The sequence below is a fragment of the Hevea brasiliensis genome, chromosome 11, assembly GCF_030052815.1.
Source record: "Hevea brasiliensis isolate MT/VB/25A 57/8 chromosome 11, ASM3005281v1, whole genome shotgun sequence".
In the NCBI taxonomy this organism is placed as follows: domain Eukaryota; kingdom Viridiplantae; phylum Streptophyta; class Magnoliopsida; order Malpighiales; family Euphorbiaceae; genus Hevea; species Hevea brasiliensis.
In genome coordinates this window covers 1,418,421-1,440,397 of record NC_079503.1, presented here as the reverse complement: position 1 = coordinate 1,440,397, position 21,977 = coordinate 1,418,421, and the positions used below count along the sequence as shown (strand labels likewise).

Here is a 21,977-nt window from a genome sequence, read left to right as displayed (position 1 = left end):
TTTTAACAAGAAATCGGGGACCAACCATGGCAAGTAGACTCCTACAACGATACATTTACACTAAAATTAGACGAAGCATCACCTCTATGACTTCATAATGATAACCTACCAAGGTCCCTACCCACCTTCTACCACAGGGCATAACTTTAATCATTCACTCTTTGGTGTTCCTTAATCATTCATGTTTGACTATAGACTAATAAATATCGGCATGAATTATCATTTACTCTCTGTTTTAATATTATTAATATATTTTTCTTATTTTGAAGAATACAATTAAAAAAAAAAAATAGAGTACCACCGATAAATATCGACTTTCAAAGGTTATAGTTTTGATAAGCAGAATACATGTACTGAAAGGAACCAAACGACTGGAATATCATAAGATTTCCACTCCTTGAAAACAAGAAAGTTTCTTTACAAGTAGCGCTGCAACACGTCCGCTGTTTAGGCAATCAGCCAACCAAAAAGAACAGAAAATAAACCAGATAACAAGATAGGACAGAAATGAAATATGCAATTTTGCCCCATATATATTTGATATTAAAAAAAAAAATTCTATTAACGCTAAAGAAACTTGAAAAACTGGGTCCCATTAAATCTTCAAGCTCAACGATGAGGTAGAAGTATCATGAACTAATGTCTGAGGAGGGCGAAATATTTGTCTACTACTTCTGTTATCAGAACCTGATTAACAAGGCGTCAATGAAGGAGAAGATACCGCATTGGAAGTAGATAATAACCTACTTGAACGGCTTCTTAGTTTCTTCTTATCTCCCGCTTTCACATTAGTTTGTGATCTAACTTGGCGAACCTTAGTTTCATTCAATTCTGCCGGCAGTACACAGTTGCAAAGAAAACCTATAAATTCATAAAACACAGAATAGAACAAAATCATGTCGAGTTCACTAGTTAGGAGAAAAAGGACTTCCACAGCAGGTTTATAGGGGGAAAATAAATAAATAAATAAATAAATGCTTGAAGCATTGTTGAAAGGTTTCCTAATAATGTCCAGTTATAAGTCTTAAACTCCTCGCTAATTGTTGAAGATGGCCCATAATTTTTTGGGATTACTTCTGTGGGCATACAGCCATACACCACTCAATAAACTGAAATTTACACGTATATTATATTAAGCAAATCAATGTGATGAGCCATATTATACTCTCTATTGGCAACCCAATCCAATAGCATATCCCTTTCATTTTCTATTCCTAATTAGCATAATTCAGTTTATCCAAGGACCAGATGCCCTTGCAATAGAAGAAGAAAGGGAAAAATGAAATGAGAGTTAATAAAATGAAAGAGGAGGTAAGCAGATTGTGGGGCTGGCAAACTAGAAATCTCTACTAAAATTGTGACACCAGAGGGAAAAACCACCACTTCGAGTGAGGGTGCGGATGACAGAACCATTTCTTGGAAGCCGTTGATTAGAGGGAACAGTACTACAACAGGAGCATTTGGCCACCATCTGGTGACTGCATAAATATTTCAGGTCAATGGCATAATGAATCCGTGCTAAGAATAGAGGCAGCAGCAGCTGCAATGAAGTAAAAGTTGCCATTGCAACACACCTTTTTCTACATGCTTAATACTTCAACTTTTCATACTTCATGGTAATCAGCTTTTGCACAGTTAAAACAGAGGCAAAATAATGAATTTTCAATGATCAAAGCAAACTTTAATAATGTATTACCTAAACGAGCAAGACGATTAACCCAACGAGGGATTGTTTTCCCAGTCAACTTGATACACACATCATTGCAGAAGTGGTTACAGTTCTTGGTGATAAGATGGTAACTGTTCCCAGAATAGTCTTGAGCTAGCTTCTCCATGAACGAACGAACTTCTTTGGGACCAAGATCGGTTCTTCCAATCAATATTGATTTTCTGAAAGTGAAACCAGGGCATTGCCTTGGTTCAACCTCAAAGATACCTGTGCTTGGGTGGTCGTGTGCACCAAAACCATATTCCACACCATGAACTACAGAAGCACAAAATCACAGAAAACATCTCAGCTTAAAAAACCCAACTTATGATTAATTTAGAAGAAGCTACACCCGAAATAGGAGATAAGAAAGCCAATCAAAACAATTCGCGTGAAGTTTGTGAACCGGCTTAACAATTTAAAACCCACTAATTTATTTGAGCTGGATGGTAACATTATATTTTACAGGTACAAAACAAATTGCTTTAAAATAATATTTAATAGTAACACTCGTTGGCCTAATTTCAATTCTTTTGCCACCAATCTCAGCAAACAAAGCTAAGCAGAGGATCAATAACTATTAAACAAAATAAATTAGCAAACTATCATTGACCACAGCGAATTTTCCCTTTTTATAGATAAAAAAATATATATACTATGTGATGTGTGAATAGATTACGTTTCCATCAGTCTTAAAAATTTTCTGCACTCAGCCATGAAATAAAAAAGAAAATAAGGCAAATAGCAATTAATAATCCTCAAAATAAACAATGAATTTCCTTTCGGTTTCCCTGAAGCCAACCCCTGAAACAAGCTGGTTTCAGAAGCAGATCTGAGAGAAGAAAATCATCATAATAACAAACAAACAAAAAAAACTAAAAAACGAACGAAACAAAAATGGAATCGGAACAGAAATGGAAATACCAAATTGAAAAAAACAGAAAAAAAGAAAGAAAATATTTCAAACCTTGCACACCAGAATGGTAAATCCCGAGGCCAAGCCAGTAAGCATAGCCATTAATGGGAGTCAAATCATAGACATTCAAGTAAACCGGCACCGTACCGGTCTTCTTCTTCCGGGGCAGCAGTACCATCCTACACAACATGTCTTTCTTTGGGAACTCTTCGGCTTCAAAATCTGGGAGAAACTAAAAAGTTCCAAAAAAGAATAAAAACAGAGAAGAGAGAGTATGGAAAATGTTTTTACATGATAATTGGAATTTGATCCGGAGAAACTTCGCTTCCGCGAAAAGCCACCGGACCGACAACTTTTCAGAGAGTCGAGAAAATTCGAGGAATTTGAGGGGGCAGATTGAGAATCGAGGTTCTCTTATTTAATATTCTGATATTCGTGTACAATTTAATGGAGGAGAAGAATCTTAAGCTTAGGTTCCACCGGCGGCTAAAAGCGTCCGCATTGTCGCTTGGCCTTCCATTTTCGATTTTTATACCGACGAAGGATATTATCTGATTTGCAGCTAAGCAATTATTAATTATTAATTATTATTTTGGAATATAAAAAGAAAAAGAAGTGGGAGTGATTAATTAACGCAATTACTATTTGGTTATTTACAAAAGTTGCCATTACTTTCTACTTTTTTACAGCTTTTACCCTTTTTTTCTTCTGCAATATTAACACTAATTACTACAATTCCATAATCAGTTACTAAGGGAAAAAAAAAATTCAAATTAGTAAATAAATAAATATAACTAACTCAAATTATATTTTAATTAAAGAATGCTAAAAATTAAAATTTATATATTTAATTATAAAAGTATTAAAATCATAAAATAAGATTCTAAGAAAAAGACAGGTTTAGTAATTAGTAAGATGATTACGGGGGTAGTTTGGGAAGAGAAATTTCAAAATTCAATAGGAATTTTTCCTGAAAAAAAAAGAAGAGTGATGGGCATGGGTTCCCTCCGCCGGCGGAAAGGCGGCACCCGCCGAGCCGTCGGCGAATGAAGGGGGGCCCTTTTTCTTTTGTCCGGTGAGGGAAAATGATTTAGTGTGACGCGGTTGGTGCTTCTGTCTTTCTCTCACAGCCACCGGAAAATTCTACCGTTCACAGCCGTGCCTGTCCTTTCATTTTCTATTAATATTTTTGCAGTAATTTGTAAACTAACCATAATATTATTATTATTATTATTATTGGTTTTTTAAACTTGTTAATTGGCCATATCTTTTTGTTTCAGTTGAAAATTTCGTTTTTTTGAGCAAAAACGCTTACTCAGTGCTGACTGAGAATTGGCAGCAAGAATATTTCAAAGCTGCTTCGGTGTCGTATCTGTTTTGCTATCTTTTTCTTTAGATAGAGACGCTTCCGTTATACAGTAAAATTGTCGACTTTAATTGAAAATAACACTCTGCAAACGTTCAGAATTCAGAATCAGAACAGAGAACAAGAAGAGAAGAGTGGTCGGTCGTGGTTTCCTTTGCCCGTACAGAGCAAGCTTAGCTGTTAAGCCTAATTATAATATTTTTTTAAAAAATAAAAAGTATTAATAACAGTGAAATTTTAATTTTAAAATAATAATTTATTATATTAAAATATATTTTATAATAGTATATATATTTTTTAATGTTAATAATTTCGCAATGGGGAGGGGGACAGGAAAAATAATTATAGGGAGTGGATGTCGGATAAGTGGGGGTCCACACACAGTCAAATAATTATCTACTGCACAAAGATCCACGCTTCTATCAAGCCCAAGTACTAAAACACGTGCGTCGTTGAAGTTCAAGTAATTTAACGGAGCCCTCGCACAAAACCATCAGCAAAATTTGACGCAAGTCTGGATCGATGGCCACCAAGAACCACCACACCCAAATGTTGAACTCTTCTCTATATCTATAATTGAACATTTTTAAAGGGCACCCTTCTGAAAATTAAGCTCTAAAATAGTGATTTCGATTTAGAATTTATAATTAAGTCAAATGAGCAGATAAGTGACTAAAAATATTGAAACCAATTGAAGTTGCTAGTAAAAATTAAGTATGTCGTATTTCAAACAGTATAATTCTTGATACGGGTAGAGTTATAAGGTCTGTAATACATCAACATAAAATTTACTTAAAGCCTTAAGTATCTATAGAAAGACTCAACCTTTAAAATCATTTTCTACTTCAAACCAACTTCAAAATATCCCCAAAAAATAGATCAAAAGAATCATACCCTCTCTCTCTATGATAGAGAGAGAAATTTTCTCTCAATACATCTATTATTTGCTTTTCTTTTGAGGCTAGGCCTCGTTCTTCTACCATGAGTATAGTTTCCCTTGCCCCACTGGGGCGAAAGGGGAGGTGGACTGTGTCTCCTTATCCTGGTCGTGGATCATCTCTCCATACCTTCCAAGCAAGGTTGTGATTTAATAATGGGTGATTTTTGTAACAAATCTAAGCATGAATGGTGAGGGATTTCTTAAATCTGTTTGTGTTAAGCTACATTAGAGCTTTTATGGGTTTAGATGTTAGGTCTCAAGCCGAAGTTTGATACATGCATTTCATATAATCATTTAGGTTAGATTTCATAGTTATTTTATTTTTTTATTGTTAATTTTAGTTAATTTCATTAGTTATTTATATTTATTAATTTTAGTTTATTTTATAAATTTATTCTTATTTTGTAAGTAAAATGGTATTTTTGAGGGATTAGAAGTGAATTGCATATTTAAAAAATGAATTTTAAGTCCAAAGATATAAAAAATGAAGTTTAACAATTAATAATTTTGAAGGATATCAAAAGTTACATAATAAATTGCGTAGCCTATGCAGCTTGTATTCAGAAAATGGAAGAAATGCTAAAATTTGCAGGAAGTTGCATAGCCTAGTGTATAGGCTATGCACCTACCTATACACTTCACGGAAGATAAATTTAAACTTGTTGAAAGACGCATAACTTCATGTGTAGGCTACGTGGTTACCTATGTAGTATCACGAAAAAACTTCTAAAGCTTGCCAAATCATGTATAGTGAGTTGCATGGCCATGAGAACCCGTCTTTGTTCATTATTTCAGTCCTAACTCTGCTCAATATGTTGTGTAGGCACAGTTCTAGCTATGCATTTGCTCATTAATTGATTAAAGTGACAAATCTTCTCATACGTGCAGTGACCTCATCTCACACCATTTTAAAACTATTTTAGGGTTTTTGTCATGGGGTATTTAAGCATTCTTACGTTACTTTTTGCTACAAGAAGAACCATAAGAAAAATTATCTGAAAAAGAAGAAAAATGAGAATGGAAAAGGAAGAACGCCATTTTTTCACAATCTACCTAGGATTTTGGCTAATCCTGATTCCAAATATCGGGTTTTTCAGTTTTAATTTATTTTTTATATTTTGTTCCTTCTTCTATCTTGATTTTCTTGTAATGAATATCGGGTTGTGAGTAGTTTTCTTAGATTCTGGAGTTGATAATGTAGTATTTGAGTTATTTTTATGGATTTAAACTAAGTTAGTTTAGATTTTATAAGATTCATGAGATTTAATCCATTTATTGTGTGCTCATTGACATGCTTAATGTAGGGCCCCATTAAGTATTGTTATTAATCATTGATTGAGGACTAAAAGGAGAAGACTAAGTGATAAATAATAAACAAATTGGATTTAATTGGCTTAAATCTAAAAATAGACTAAGGATTAAGAGGACTTAATAAATTAATTAAAGAGCCAATAAGTCTTGGTTAATTTTAAACTTCGTAAAAATATGATTTAATTAACCAATACACTATTTAATTCACTCGAAAGAGATTTTAAAGGGTTTATAATTAGTTTTTTTTGAACCCAAAAATTTTATAGATTAGGCTAGTTAGAAAAAATTTCAAATTGAGTTTAATATGAATCTTTAACTCCAAAATTATCTTTTTATCCATTGTTGCTTGAAATTTAAGTTTCAGTATTCTAATTTATCTCTTTTTACCCATTTTCATTAATAATATCTTATTTTCTTAATTTTAGTAATTTATTGATTTAATTAATTATTTAAAATGAGTTTTACAATTTCATATCTTAAACTTCAAATGCTCAAAATTTATTTTATTTTATTTTATTAAAATACACTTTTAACATAGTTTATTTTACATAAAAAATTCAATTAAAAATATGACTGTTCATGAGAATGATATATTTTTTTTATACTATTTAAATAATCCGTGCGCTTGTTGTAGTCCACATCAAAGTTGCTCTAGTTGACTGGCTGATGAACCTACCCTGTAGTGGAGTGTTGTGTTGTTATGAGGAAGGATACCTTGGAGGCCTCTATCGCCGACCGATTCTTCTCGTCTGCTGACCCTTAAGCCAAGGAATGACATTTGAGCTCTATCCTTCGACTTCTTTATAAAATACAAAGCTTGCTATGTTGTATATTGTTTTTGCTTGAGGTTCCATATTTAGTTTGGAAGTTAAGATTCATGTCTGTATGTTGTTTCTTCTGCTCTTCTAGATGTATAGGAGACGGGTGGCATTGATTTTCAGTTCCTCCTTCCCTTCTAGCTAGGGTTAGATCTTCGGCTTCAACTATCTAAGTATGGGCCTCTTTCTCTGGCTTCCCTTGTATTTGGGCTTGTTGTTTTAGGACCATATTATTTAATCCATGAACTGTATTTAACCCCTTTTTTTTAATGAAACTCTTAATTATAAAAAAAAAATTAAAATATCCCTCAAAATTTCAAATGGGTACCTGTTTGAAAATTGGTTTCAAAAGCACGAAACAAATTTTTAAGCTGGCAATCTGATTGAAGTTTACTACCCAAAATGTTGATTTTGTAATTTGGAGCTCATAACTTTGTCAAATGGGCAAATAAATTAGCAAAATATTTGCAAACAATTAAAGTGCGTTGGTAAAAATTAGGCATATCAGGCTACACTGAGCATACTCTTTACACGTGTATATTTGTGAGGCTTATAATTTATCAATAAAATACTTATTTAAACCCTTAAATATTTAAAAAGGCTCGACCAATCAAGTTCATTTTCTAATTCAAATCATTCCTAAAATAACACATAAATTTCCAAAATGGTATCCTTTGAAAATTGTGATACAAGGGACGAACTTGTTTGCTAGAATCCTGAATGAAGTCTTGTCACTCCGAAATGGTCATTACGCGATTTGAAGTTTAAAATTAGAGGGAAAATTATTATTTAATATCTGTATTTTAATAAAATTAAATATTTAATTTTTATATTTTTAAAAAATATATTATTTAATTTTTATATTTAATTTTTATTAAATTATTAAATTATTTTTTTAAATTTTTTATTATTTATATTATTTAAATTATTATTTAATTTTTCTATTTTAAAAAATTAATTAATTGATTCTTATACTTTTAAAAATATTATTATTTAATTTTTTTATTTTAATAAAATTAATTAGTTTATCAATATATTTTAAAAAAATAAAACGATTTGAAAATTATATTATTAGATAAAAATAAAAATTTTACTATGTGAAGATTAAATTTAAATTTATATATATTTTTTAAACTTTCAATTTATTGGATATTATTTTTATATTTTCATTACTAGAAAATAATTTATTTTTATTACTTATAAATTTAAATAAATTGATTAATTATTTTATATAGATAATTTGTATCGTTTTTATTAACAGATGAAAACAAAGAGAGAATGAGAGGAAAAATGGTGTAAGCGTAGAGAATAAATAATATAGAGAGATAAAAATAAAAGAAGATAAGAGAAAAATAAAAGAAATAATATTAGAGTAATTTATTTATAAAAAATAATTATGAGACTAAATAGTTAACAGAATTAAATTATAAAGACTAAATAATATACTTTTCTAAAATATGAAAACTAATTAATTAATTTTATTAAAATAAAATAATTAAATAATAATTTAATTAGTATTAAGCAACGAAAAAATTAATAATGAGTTAAATAATTTAATAGAGATAAAATATAAGAATTAAATAATATATTTTTTAAAATATAAAAATTAAATAATTAATTTTATTAAAATATAAAAATTAAATAATAATTTATTTAAAATAAATCAAATAAAAAAATGATCAAAATGTTATCTGTCAGTAAAAATCAGGCACGTCGTAATTAAAATGACACAATTCTTAATACATAAAAGAGTTATGAGACCTCATTTAAAAAAAAAAAAAAAAAAAAGAAGCTCTTGAGTTGGAACAAATTTGCAAAACAACAACTTGGATGAAGTCCTGCCACCAATTGTGATTTGATGTTTTGGAATTTTTAACTGCACGTCGGAATCAAACGAGCATATAATTAAAAAAAAGGAAAATTGAAGTGCAGCGGTAAAAATGTGATAGGTGTGTTCTAATTCAACTCAATTCAATTTAATTAAATTTTTATTTAAAAAATTTAGGATCAATTATATGTATTTATTTTATCTATTTTAAATAATTTTGAGTTAAATTTTTAAAAATATATAATATTTTTAGATCATGTTATACTACTCTTCTCTAAATTAATTTAGGTCTATTTCTTTTTTTCTTTATATCTTTTAACTTAATGTGTTCTGGAGTCTTCGTATTTCTATGCTTCACATGACCAAACCACCTCAATCTTTCTTCTCTCAGTTTATCTTCAATTGGCATCACTTCTATCTTTTCTCTAATACTCTCATTACGAATTTTATCTAGTCTAGTATAGTCACTCATTCATTTTAATACTCTCATTTCTGTAACTCTTATCAAATAATAGGTGTGCTCCAAACGGTATAATTATTGACACAACTATAAATTCTGTAATATATATAAAAAAAAAAACTAAAAGCAGCATACTCAGGAGGTCATTTTCTAGTTATAATTAGCTCTAAAATAATTCCCAAATTTCCGAAGGACCAATAGATTTTGCCTTCTTTCTGGCTTGGCTTTGAAGACCTAAACAACGGCATCGTTTGATGAAAGACCACCGTGGCAGCAAACGGCGCCGCACTTTCACCACACTTGTTTTTATTTATCTGTTAGGAAGACTAACACGGACAAAGCACGCATAAAGCATTAAGGGTGTGTTTGATGTTGTTATTAAAAAGTTTATTTTTAAATATATTGATTAGAGAATATTAAAAAATAATTATAAATTAAATTTAATAAATTTTAATTAAAAAATAATAAAATAAAAATTTTAAATTATTTTTTTTAATAATATGTAAAATAATATTTTTATTAAAAAAAATAATTTTAGACTTTCATGGCAATGTCAAACGGGCACTAATAAAGCTGTCTGATTCCCGGGTAACAGACTCTGTGGCTCTTATCAACGCTCTAAACCCAAAGGCCCAAACCCATAGTGAATGCCATTCCAGACCACCCTTCTCCAATGTCTCGCTTAATTGGAACTGCTCAGAGTACACTCGTCTCTTCTCCTTCTTCGTTCCCATTTCGTGGACTCCAATGCCACAATCACCATTGTTCCCTTCCCCAACGGCGAATTGCTATTCCGTTTAATGACTCTGAAGACATTAAACTTGTGGAGGACATTCAATGACTCTGAAGACATTAAACTTTAAGCGACAATGTTTGATGGGTATGAATCCGTTCCGAATTCCGGAGAAGATAGCTCAGGGAAAGATGTGTGCTTTCACATTAGCGTGCTTGTTGAGATCTCTAAGAGGGTGGCGGCGATGCATTGGAGTTTATGTGCTTGGCATGGCCTGATTGTTTAGATATTCAGAAAGCTTACTTACTTTTAGTCGTGGCAGTATGCTGTCTAGGCCTTACACGGGACCTGATTTTATGTGTGGCTTATGTTTCCTATTTCCCTTGTTTGATTGTTTTGATAGTTTGGTTTCTTTTGGGATTTTACTGATTGGTTTTTGGCTTGAATTTTTGTTATTTTAGGAATTTGAATCCCGAGCTTCAGCAGAGATTTCGGGAGTTCTTGGAGGCAAGGGGGGTAAATGACAAACTTTCTGTTTTCTTGCATGAATATATGATGAACAAGGATTGAATCGAACTTATCCAATGGTTTGGAAAGGTCAAGTTTTTCGTAGAAAAATAGAGGGATTTTTTTTACAGTGCATTCTATGAAACTGGTTGTTAAAGGATTTGATTCGATGAAACTAGGGATTACGCAATGTCTAGCTAATTTAAAGTGAAATATAATATGCCAATTGTTGAATCTTTGAGCGTGTTTGCTACTTATTGTTGGGTCTTACTTCTAAAAAGCAGTGGAAAGTTGTAACGTTCTAATGTTAGACAGTCTCCATGTTTTCAAGGGTGTTACAAGATACTGGTTGGCAGTGATCCATTTTGGAGTTTGGATCATGTATATTGGGCTCTACGTAAACGTAATAGATTCGATAAGCTTCAAGAAAATTATACAGAAAAGAGTAAGGGTAAATAATGAACTCTTCCTAAGTACGGCATCATCATTTAGCCCAATGCTATCCTTTTGACATATTGATATTTGCCATTTAATAAAGTTTGCATTGTTATGTTATTAATTTAAAAGTGTTGCCTTTTCTTGTTATATTTGGTGTGTTTGAAATTATTATTGGAAAATAATTAACTTATGGAAATGTAATTATTTTGAAGAAAGAATCTTTGCTGGTTTGAAATTTTGAGATTTTTACTAAAATTTATCTACAAATTATGATGTGATTATAAATTATGCAAAGCTTTGGCCTTGCCTTTGAACCACTTAACGTGCCTCCTTACCATTAGGATTAGGGGAACATGAAGTCTGAACTCTACTGATTGGGAATCTGGGAAATAATTGCACAACACTACGGCAGCATGGATAGTACAATTTTACTCCACTTGCTATCTTCGTAGTTGAGCATAATTAGATTGCTATATGCCTAGCCTCTTCCCTTGCATTAAATTGCTATTGATTAGAATAAATTATCCGAGAGGAGTTCAAACATCTCTCTTGGTGGAGGACTGAAAGCTATTGCTCTTTGATTTTCTCATGTTGAAATTCCTTACATGTTCAATAGGACTAATCAGTAATTACAACTTTTGTTTGATACCTATAACTAATATTGGTAACACATGTATCTATGTGAATGACTTGTTGAAAACAACATTCTGTTTTAGGTTGGAAACTTTGTGACGAAGAACCACGAATGGACAATTGAAAACACATAGAGAAAAGGATGCAATGCTTGAAATTTAGATTTCAAGTTTTAATATCCAAAATACACTGCCAAAAATACCTTAGATAATTAAAATAACAAGAATAAACTATTTTCTAAAGTATAAACTCCTGTCTAAAATATGTAGTAATAAGAATCCAAAGAGTAGAATCCAAGGTTTGAAATTTCTCTTTAGAAATCCATATAGCATCGGATCAGGATGACCTCGCCATTTGACATGAAATCTTTGAAAACATTGCAAAGAAGAAGCAACAAATTCATTGTCTAACACAACTTCAATTTCATCTTTTTGTTGTGGAAGATTTGGTGATTAAGTCAAATTTTGATGTGCAAAAGCACTAGAAGGAGAAGCAGGAGGCTTAGAAGTGCCTTAATAAGGTGATAAATCCTCCACTATAAAACAGGACTAATATTTGTATGATCAAGCAAATCAAGTAATTAGATCCAATTTTTTGAACAATGAAAAAAGTAGAACCACAAACATTAATGATGCAGGACCACTTGTTAATGGAAAGGTGCATATGACAATTCTAGGGAGCTATGATTGAATATGGAATGAACCATCTTTGGCGCAACTGAAGTCTTCAACTTACAACAGTAAATATCTTGAACTTGTAACAACAAATGTGCCCGGGTGTAGTGAGAAATATGCAAGGGTGTAGGACGTTCACCTAAAGCGACGCGTTATGCCATGCCGGTGCCCGAGTGTGGTGTTAAATGAGCAAGGGTTCCCACATTATGGACGGGTGTGGGTAAAGAAGTTAGTCCATAGGACAGATAGTAGAACAAATAGTGAAATAGAACACAAGATAGGCATAGAGAATAATAGAAGATATCATAGAAGGAGATCAATTAGGAATGAATAGGATAGGAGGAGAATCAGAGTTGGTACTTGGAATGTTGAATCACTTACAGGAAAATTAATATAGCTTGTAGATACCTTGAAAAGAAGAAGGGTGAATATTGCTTGCATTCAGGAGACTAAATAGGTAGGAGAGAAAAGCAAGGAAGTGAGTAATTCAGGGTACAAACTGTGATTTACTGGAAAGGAGAGGAATAAGAACGGAGTGTACATAATCATAGATAGGACATTGAAAGATGCTGTAATAGCTGTTAAAAGAGTAGGAGATAGAATTATACTAGTAAAACTAGTACTAGAAGGAGAAACAATAAATATAGTTAGTGCTTATGTCCCACAAATAGGACTAGATAGTGAGAGTAAACAAAGATTTTTGGAAGATATGGATGATCTAATACAAAGCATACTGAATGAAGAGAATGTTTTCATTTGTGGATATTTGAATGGACATGTAGAAAGTGATAGGCAAAGTTATGAGAATGTTCATGGAGGTTTTGGTTTTGGCAATCGAAATGAGAAGAGAAAAAGCATCATGGATTTTGCTATGGCATGCAACCTAATATTAGCAAATACCTACTTTATAAAAAGAGAGTCACATTTAGTGACTTTTAAAAGAGAGCAACATAGAAGCCAAATTGACTTACTCTTAACCAGGAAGACAAATAGAGCTCTATGTAAGGATTGCAAGGTCATTCCATGAGAGGCTTTAACAAGTCAACATTGGTTAGTGGTCTTGAATGTCAAGTTTAGGAACAATTCAAGTAAGATTAGAAGAAATAGTGTAGCTCGAACAAAGTAGTGGGAGTTGAAAGGAGTAAAGCAAGTGAAGTTCAAAAATGAGCTTCTCAAGTCCGAAGCATGGAAGCTAGATGTGGAGGCCAATGATATGTGGATACAGATAACATCAAAGATTAGAGAAGTAGCTAGAAAAGTACTTGGAGAGTCTAGAGGACATGGACCACTCTTAAAGAGAGATGAGGAAGTACAAAAGGCAGTGAAGAGATAGAGAGAATGATATAAGAAATTACTTAAGTGTGATAATAATGAGGTATATGAACAGTACAAGATAGCAAAGAAAGAGACAAAAAAGACAGTTAGTTAAGCAAGAGTGCAGGCCTTTGAAAAATTTATATGAGAAACTTGGAACTAAAGAAGGGGAGAAAGATATTTATAGATTAGCAAGGAGGAGAGAAAAGAAATGTCAAGATCTCAATCAAGTTAGGTGCATTAAGGATAAAGAAGGAAAAGTGTTGGTAAAAGATGAGGACATTAAAGAAATATGGAGAAATTATTTTGATGATCTCTTTAATAATAGTCAAAGTGGTAAGAGCATGAATATAGTCTACAGAGTAATAGAAAAGAATGTGAATTTTACTTGAAGGATTAGATCTTTAGAAGTAAAGGAAGTACTTAAGGGAATGAAAGTGGGTAAAGCCTGTGGACCCGATGGAATACCAATTGAAGTGTGGAAGTGTTTGGGAGATATGGGAGTGACATGGTTAACTAAATTGTTTAATAAGATTTTTAACTCAAAGAAAATGCCTGATGAATAGAGGATGAGTATTTTAGTACCTATTTTTAAAAATAATGGAGACATACAGAGTTGCTCAAACTACAGGAGAATTAAACTCATGGGCCATACTATGAAGTTGTGGGAGAGAGTTGTGGAACATCGACTACGTTATGACACTTCTATCTCTTCTAATCAATTTGGCTTCATGCCCGATCGTTCAACTATGGAAGCGATCTTTCTCATTAGAAGCTTGATGAAGAAATATAAAAACGTGAAGAAAGATCTACACATGGTTTTTATCGATTTGGAGAAGGCTTATGATAGTGTTCCAAGAGATGTCTTATGGAGAGTGTTACAACAAAAGAGGGCATCTATTAGGTACATACAAGTGTTGAAAGATATGTATAAAGGAGCAACTACTATTGTGCTCACAGTGGGAGGAAACACAAGAGATTTTCCTATCTCAATTGGATTACACCAAGGTTTAGCTGTAAGCCCTTACCTTTTTATATTAGTTTTAGATGAATTGACGAAACATATAAAAGAGAGTATCCCTTGGTGTATGATGTTTGCAGATGATATAGTTCTTGATAGATGAGAAACGAGAAGGAGTCAATAGAAAGTTGGAGCTTTGGAGAAATACTCTAGAGTTAAAGGGTTTTAAGTTAAGTAGAATGAAAACAGAATACATGCATTGCAAGTTCAGTGAAGGCCGAACTGGTGATAGGGAAGGAATTAATTTGGATGGAGTGGTATTGCTCTAAAGTAATCAGTTTAAATATCTCGACTCAATCCTTCAAGTAGATGGGGGATGTGAGGAGGATGTTAGTTATAGGATTAAAGTCGGATGGTTGAAGTGGAGAAGTGCCACGAGAGTTTTATGCGATCGCAAAATTCCCAATAAGTTGAAAGGAAAATTTTAGTGTACGGCCATACGACCGGCCATGTTATATGACAGTGAGTGTTGGGCACTGAAGGAGTCATATGTGTCTAAGATAAGAGTTGCGGAGATGAGAATGTTAAGGTGAATGAGTGGTCATACTAGACTAGATAAAGTCCGTAATGAGAGTATTAGAGAAAAGGTAGGAGTGGTGCCAATTGAAGATAAGTTGAGAGAAGAAAGATTGAGATGGTTTGGTCATGTGAAACGTAGACATACGGATGCTCCAGTTAGACAAGTAGAGCATATTAGGTTAGAGGATAGAAAGAAAACAAGGGATAGACCTAAATTGACTTGGAGAAGAGTAGTACAACATTACCTAGAAGCATTATACAATTTTGAGGATTTAACAAAAAATCGTTTAGAATGGAGAAAGAGAATCCAGATAGCCAACCCCAAATTCTTGGGATAAAGGCTCAGTTGAGTTGAGTTGAGTTTAGTTGTAATAACAAATGTACAAGTTTAAGTCTTGAGAGTTGCTGCTTTATGCAAAAAATGTGGTGGGGTAAGATTCTCTCCAAAATTTTCCTTCCCAAGATCTTACTTCTATGGAACCTTTACCATTTAATGTTCTTTTAAATATGGAAATCAAGAGATTAACATGACCATATGCAATATTTAGGAGCACTCATCCTGAAGAAAAAAAAAAAAAAAAAAAGAATTATGAATTTTCATAGAGGTTGATGTATCACTTGAATAGCTTACAGGTTAACTTTGTCTAACATGACACGTTGAATGATGGGAAGACCAACATTATTGTGCAGATTCTTATACATCAGGGTATATAATCTAAATTGACGCGTTAGAAGATGGGAAGACCACCACTATTAAGCAGATTTTAGATATCAGTGTAGCATCATCATGACGGATGTCTTCCAGAAATTCTCTTCCCTGCAATGTGGACCAAATAAATTGTCCTTTGACTGAACTCAGCCAATTTTAAATTTGTTGGTTTAGACATTCAAGTTGTAGAGATCAAGGAAATGGAACTCAATCAATCAAATAGATGTCTTTGGGAGAATTCTTGCAATATTTTGCCTTCATTATGATCTAGAGAGGCTCTTAGAATGATGGAAGGCAGAGTTGACTGAGTAGTTAGGAACCAGAGATAAGAAGTCAATTCCACCAAAGTTACTTCTTCTTATGGATTACTCTTCTTCATCTTGGATGCTTACAGCTTACTAGAGTGAGAATTTGCAATTTGCATGTGACATCATGTTGATCTCTTGTATTGTAAAATGCTTGTGAAAGTTGTATCCACATGGTTGGCTGGGTTACTAACCATGGTTCTTTGACATTTTGTGTTAGGATGAATTAGATCCCTTTTATTATGCATGGTCCACGAAATGTTATTTTAAATGCAATGTCTAGCTTGCTTGGTAGCATAATTGGCTTAGCTCAATTCTCAAATGCCTTGCTATCCTTTCCTGTATGTCCTTTGTTTTGTCCTTTAATCCATGTCTTCCTTTTACATGAGCATCTATTCTTTTGACCTCTTATCCTAACTTGGTCTTAAGGAATAGGCCCTGTCCTTAAGTGTTCCAATTCCAAAGGTATACATAATTGTAGGATTTGGTTGCATAGTGGGTGGTAGGTTGACTAAACATGATGCATCTCCGATCATGTGTCTCGCACATCTACAAAGATGCATGTGTCTCAATGGGTGTGATGTCTTAATACTGCTCATTTGGGATCTTCAAATAGCCTGTGTTGATACTGCTTCATTATATCACTTATTAATGTGGACAGAATGTGATTACTGACTTGCTTAAATGATGTCATTTTGCTGGATAGCTCAAGCTGATTTAAATGATTTTTTGTATTGATAACATGCTAAAATAGTGGTTTTAATTCCTAAAGCACTAAATGGACTAATTCCACTTTAAGTGTGCAATAAAGTTTGACTTCTAGCAGGGTAAAATATAGCCAATATTGGGTTACATGCTTTAGGTTGCTAGCAAATTGAACTTTGAATCCGGATATGATAAAAGTGTATCCAAGGTTGTTTCTTTGACATCATTAAATGTAATTTTTCCAGTTGGATGCTTGACCATTAAAAACAATTATGGAAATGCATGTTTATGTTTTCTGGATGTGGCTGAATTATTGTTCTAGATTCAAAATTTAGATGACTGGTAGAACTTGACTGCTGTTATTTCCTTTTGCTAAGCATATGGTACATCTAGGAGGCAGGACTCTGAAACATCAGATCGCCATCTTTTCCGTGCAAATCTTTGATGAGATAAGAATTTTGTACTACCGGTGAAATTTCAAAAATGGAGTCTGCTGTTAGTTTTTCAGAAAACATGAAAGTTTAGTGGTTCTCTTGGTATCTTTCTGTGGAGAATCAGATTGAAATGAATTTGATTGTGAATCTGTGATAAAGCTGAAAACATACGCAATATTGAGATGGTGATGGTATTGGTATTGGTTCAGATCCACTAGTATTGGTATTGGTTCAGATCCACTAGTAATTGTATCTGCCCTTATTAGAAAGTTGATATGATCTTAATTGGATTAGCGGCAGAGGTGAAGATTTTAGAATCTTTTTGAAGGAATCAACCTTGCAAAGATCAAGTTCAACCTTTGTGGGTGATCGCCCAATATGTGCCCTTTTTTTTTTTTTTTAAGTTCTGTCGGCAACATGCTCTAATTTGCCCTTTTTTATTATCATTTTTTTTTGTTCAGTGTTGCTGAATCTGCATTTTTTATGTACTCGACCCCCCTTATTATATTAAGCTTTCTTGAGTAGACGTCTTTGAAAATTAGTCCAGAAAAGTCCAGAGCAAGGTCATGTGGAGCTCAGTTTTGTGGAGATAGTGTCCCTACCTTTTGTTTTTGTTCTATTATGGGGTAGAGGGGGTGGTCTGGTGGTTTGTCTTATTGAGTCCTAAATAGTCTGTAGTTGGGGGATTAAAATGAACAACATTTCTTCATTTCATCCCATTTACCCTATATTCAAGAGGAAGTTTTATTTTCTAAGGTAATGCGAGGTTTTTCAAGATTTCAAAACTTTATAGTTGTGTTTGGAGAACCCGTGGTTTTTTAGAATAAGGTTTTAAAAGTTTTTCAAAACATTCTAAAATCCCATTTCTTAACCTATAAAATCGGTGAGTTGAAAATGTCATCTTTAAAACCTTAAAATACTTTTAAAAAATTCATTTTACCTTTTAAATAGTAAAAAACTATAAAAATTTAAAATGATAAAAAATTTTACTTAAAAGAAAATCTTATTTGACTCTAACTGCTTGCAATACTTTATTCTATCTTCCTTAGAGACAGCAGGGTTGTAAATGTCAGTCACGGCCCCTAATCTCGTGGTTTTTGACAAGCTCCCATTACTTTAGGCCCCGATAGTTCTCTGTTATAAGTTTTTGTTATTATTATTATTATTATAGATTGTGCCAAGCAATTGCAGCCACCTAATCTTGTCTTAAAGGTTTAATCCTGCTTTGTCTTTTTTTAACTGGCTTTTATTGGATTTGACATAATCTTGTCTTAGGCGCTTGCTTTGTTTTGGCTGATAGCCACTTGTTTAGCCTTTAGATTTAGGCTCAAACTTTTATTAGGTTATGCATGAATTGATCTACAAACAAAGCTTGATGATTTGCATATTCTCTTCTTCAGCTTAAGCAAATTTAACACGATAGCAGTGGGTGCAGGAGCTAAATTTTTACCTGTCATCATCATATCATTATGCTGATTTTCATTACATTTGTATTATTTTTTGTATGATAACAGGTTGAGCTCGAGTTCTTTCGGCTTTACAAATGGGAGCTGTTGTGGGGTTTGAATGTTGATTTCTTCTTTTTGGCTAATATTTTTATCTGATTTTGGTAGGGCAGTTAAGTAAAACTGATGGCCTTTCATTCTCCTCAACGCCCATTATTCGATGCTTTAATATGCTCTGCTTAATTAATCTTTTAAGAAAAGGCAGCAATTGGTGGTAGCCAGGCAAGACTGACCTAACTTGTGTATTGATTTTAGTATAGTTCCTGGAATTCCAACTTTTGATAAAGGAGAAAAGGAAGGCTCCAAGCAAGTTCAACTTGTAAAAGCCCTGAACACTTTGCATGAGAAAACTGTGTTAAATCATAAATGTGATGTAATGCAAGCTGACTATGGCGATTAATATTAAATACAATAAAATCTTCACTAGATTTTACCCATCAGTTGGTGAAAGAGACATCTTGCACGCCACTATGAAATGTACAATCCAACAGTCTGTCAGGCTAAGTTAAATAATGGAGAAAGTCTTAATCCAATATTGCAAATGACTTCTGAAGACGAAGCAACAGTTTCTTCCATAAGAAAATTGTAGCTTGATTGATGAAGTAATTTATATCCCACTAACAAGTTCGGTTTGAAATCCCTGTTTGTCGACAGCTTCCCTGATCTATTCATAAGCTACTTTGATTTTTCTTGCAAATCATTCAAAAATCTCTACCTAATTCTCCATTCTCATTATATTGATATGCTGTATTTTCTTTCACTTCATATATCTAGACACAGGTGAACCATGATGCTACTATTTATCGGATCTTCATTCCATTACTCACGAATCTCAATTGAAATTTCTTCTTGATTTTCAGTTAGTGCCACCGTAAATGACATAAGACGCGTCCTATTTACTCTAAACAGGAAAAAGAAGGCAAGAATTGGAGAATCATAACTATTACTTCAGAAAGAATTATTCTACACGACAATATCCTCTTTTATTATTATTATTATTATTATTTCTGCGTCCACTCTCAATATTCACTTCTACGTTTTTGGATAAATTTAAAAAGAATATGATTTTCTTTTCATTTATCTTATATTGTAAGTTGTTCCAAGCTGATTCAAGATTACATAAAACAACAAATCTTTGAGCATTCTATAATCAGATTTACATATTATTTCCAAGAGAAACATACAAATATACTAAATAAGAAATTAAATCATAAGAAAAGAAAGAAAAAAGAAATGGAGTAATTAGAGCTTGAGGGACAAGTCAAGCTTCTGCAACTCATCCTGATTAGTAACCAGCCAACGATTACCGATTCCCTGGTCGGCATGAGAACCCACGATAGTACTCTTCTCCAAGGCGAACCTACCGACGCCGGCATATGAAGTCGCCGGCAATGATTGTGCTGTTGTTGCATTTACATGATGATTATTCATTGACAGCTTTCCTATGGCTGGTTGTTGGTTAATAGGAGGCCTAGACCAGCCGCCATGTTCATAAATATTTGCGAACCCATTAGGGGAATATATGTGACAAGGCTTATGGATCATTGAGTGCGCTTGAATTCCAAGAGATCTACCATATGCACCATGGAGAGGGAGAGAAGCCATGTTTGAATAATAATGGTGGTGCGAGCAAGGATGCCCCAAAAGTCCTGCTATATGAGTCCCTATCTTTCCTCGTTTGGCTAGCGTCCTCTCTCTTTTATGGGCATTTTGGTGTCCTCCAAGTGCCTGTGAGCTATAGAATTTCCTTTGACAATAGTTACATGAGAAGACTCTTTGCTCAACATCAGTAGTTTGAGGAGTTTCTGTTGAAGTTTTAAATGAATCCATATTGAAGCAGTCGATAAGGTTGAGCTCTCGATCGAAGCCATGATTGGAATCGTTTCTAGTCAGGTTGAGATCCAACTGGAGAGAAGGATTATCGTCTTGTTCTTGTGTTTGAACTTTCACTTCTTCTTTTTCTTCTTCTTCTCCTTCTTCTTCTTCTTCTTCTTCTTCTTCAACAAGTAGTTCTTGTTCGCTCTGCAATATTGAAGTGTATACACGTGGAGAAGCCTCTGCAGCAGAAACTATGGTAGAAGCCTTAGAGAGACTGTGTTCTTTCCTTTGTGAATCCATGGGAAAGAAGACCTTTTTGAGCTTCTTGCTAGTAGCTAGGACTATGAAAAAAGTTTCTTGATTTCCAAAAGGGAACAACAAAAATAAAATCTTTATTGATGGAAAGCAAATAGGGAAGAATATAATGCTGCCTGAATTGATTTTTAGGTATTTAAAAATTAGAGATTGGTAGGTTTACTTATAGTCACACACTTGCACTTTCATTGGAACTCCACTTAACTATGTTCCTATATCCATTCATTATAAGAGGCTAAATGCTATGTGTCCTTATATATCAATCTGCCTGCATGCTCATTGCTTGCTCATGAAAGGCACAAGATTAAGAGAAACAAACAATTCACAAACTTGGACTTACACTACTATGTGCAAGTGCCTTGCCTCAATCATGGGGAGACAAACTGGCCTTGTTTTATAGACCACACAATCCTCCCTCTCCCCCTTCGTGTGTACTTTTAATTCCATCATCCAAGGTACTATGTTACTGGTTTGTTCAAGTGTATTTTTCTCTCTACTACTTTTTGTGGGTCATCCCCATCCCCTTTTCATGGATATTTCTAGTTCTAGTATTGGTTTGTGCATTGCCATTACAGAAACCAGTTTAGACACTGCACGGTTGAGTTGATGTCTATGTTGTCTTCTGTCCAATTATTTAGCTGGCCATGATAACTAAGCAAGAATTGGGTTCCATTTTAGTCTCCACTCTCCATCAATCATTCATAGTTCAAGATCATTTAAGAAAAAAAAAAAAGTGATTCACATCAAAGCATTGATTTTATTTATTAATGAATTTTAGTTTAATGGAACCCTAATATATACTTTTTAAGAATGTCAATTTTTAAATTAAGATTTTAATTGAAATAAAAAAAAACACTGATTTAATTGAAAAAAATTAGTAAATGACTATATTTATTCCTACGTGGAGCCAACACATTTCAGGGTTTTAGCACTAAAAATTTGCCATGTTGGAAGGCTGCTCCTCCCCATCCACTCTCATAAGATGGAATGGCAAGGCATC

General features: G+C 33.1%; 2 protein-coding genes and 1 long non-coding RNA gene across 3 annotated transcripts; 1 reads left to right on the top strand and 2 right to left on the bottom strand.

Annotated features, from left to right (window-relative positions):
- Window positions 1–354: 354 nt before the first annotated feature.
- LOC110662948 (deSI-like protein At4g17486) lies at window positions 355–3,192 on the bottom strand. Its single transcript, XM_021822124.2, has 3 exons — window positions 2,676–3,192; window positions 1,697–1,984; window positions 355–861 (listed from the first exon to the last, which is right to left on the bottom strand). The coding sequence occupies exons 1-3, from the start codon at window positions 2,812–2,814 to the stop codon at window positions 692–694; spliced, it is 597 nt and encodes a 198-aa protein (XP_021677816.2). The 5' UTR covers window positions 2,815–3,192; the 3' UTR covers window positions 355–691.
- Window positions 3,193–9,951: 6,759 nt separating this feature from the next.
- LOC110662946 (uncharacterized) lies at window positions 9,952–10,821 on the top strand. Its single transcript, XR_009141235.1, has 2 exons — window positions 9,952–10,438; window positions 10,542–10,821. It is a non-coding gene; the product is annotated as an uncharacterized LOC110662946 (long non-coding RNA).
- Window positions 10,822–19,959: 9,138 nt separating this feature from the next.
- Window positions 19,960–21,347, bottom strand: LOC110662932 (zinc finger protein 3-like). The gene has a single exon (XM_021822107.2). It carries the CDS (start codon window positions 20,960–20,962, stop codon window positions 20,087–20,089), a length of 876 nt encoding a protein of 291 aa, XP_021677799.2. The 5' UTR covers window positions 20,963–21,347; the 3' UTR covers window positions 19,960–20,086.
- Between the last annotated feature and the right edge of the window lie 630 nt (window positions 21,348–21,977).

Bases quoted from the DNA above. Each gene is read 5' to 3' on its own strand.
- LOC110662948 (XM_021822124.2), bottom strand. From the start codon at position 2,814: ATGTTGTGTAGGATGGTACTGCTGCCCCGGAAGAAGAAGACCGGTACG. The intron at 1,985-2,675 runs GTTTGAAATATT...GTGCTTCTGTAG, and splicing joins TTACCATTCTGGTGTGCAAG to TTCATGGTGTGGAATATGGT. The intron at 862-1,696 runs GTAATACATTAT...ATGAATTTATAG, and splicing joins TAATCGTCTTGCTCGTTTAG to GTTTTCTTTGCAACTGTGTA.
- LOC110662932 (XM_021822107.2), bottom strand. From the start codon at position 20,962: ATGGATTCACAAAGGAAAGAACACAGTCTCTCTAAGGCTTCTACCATA.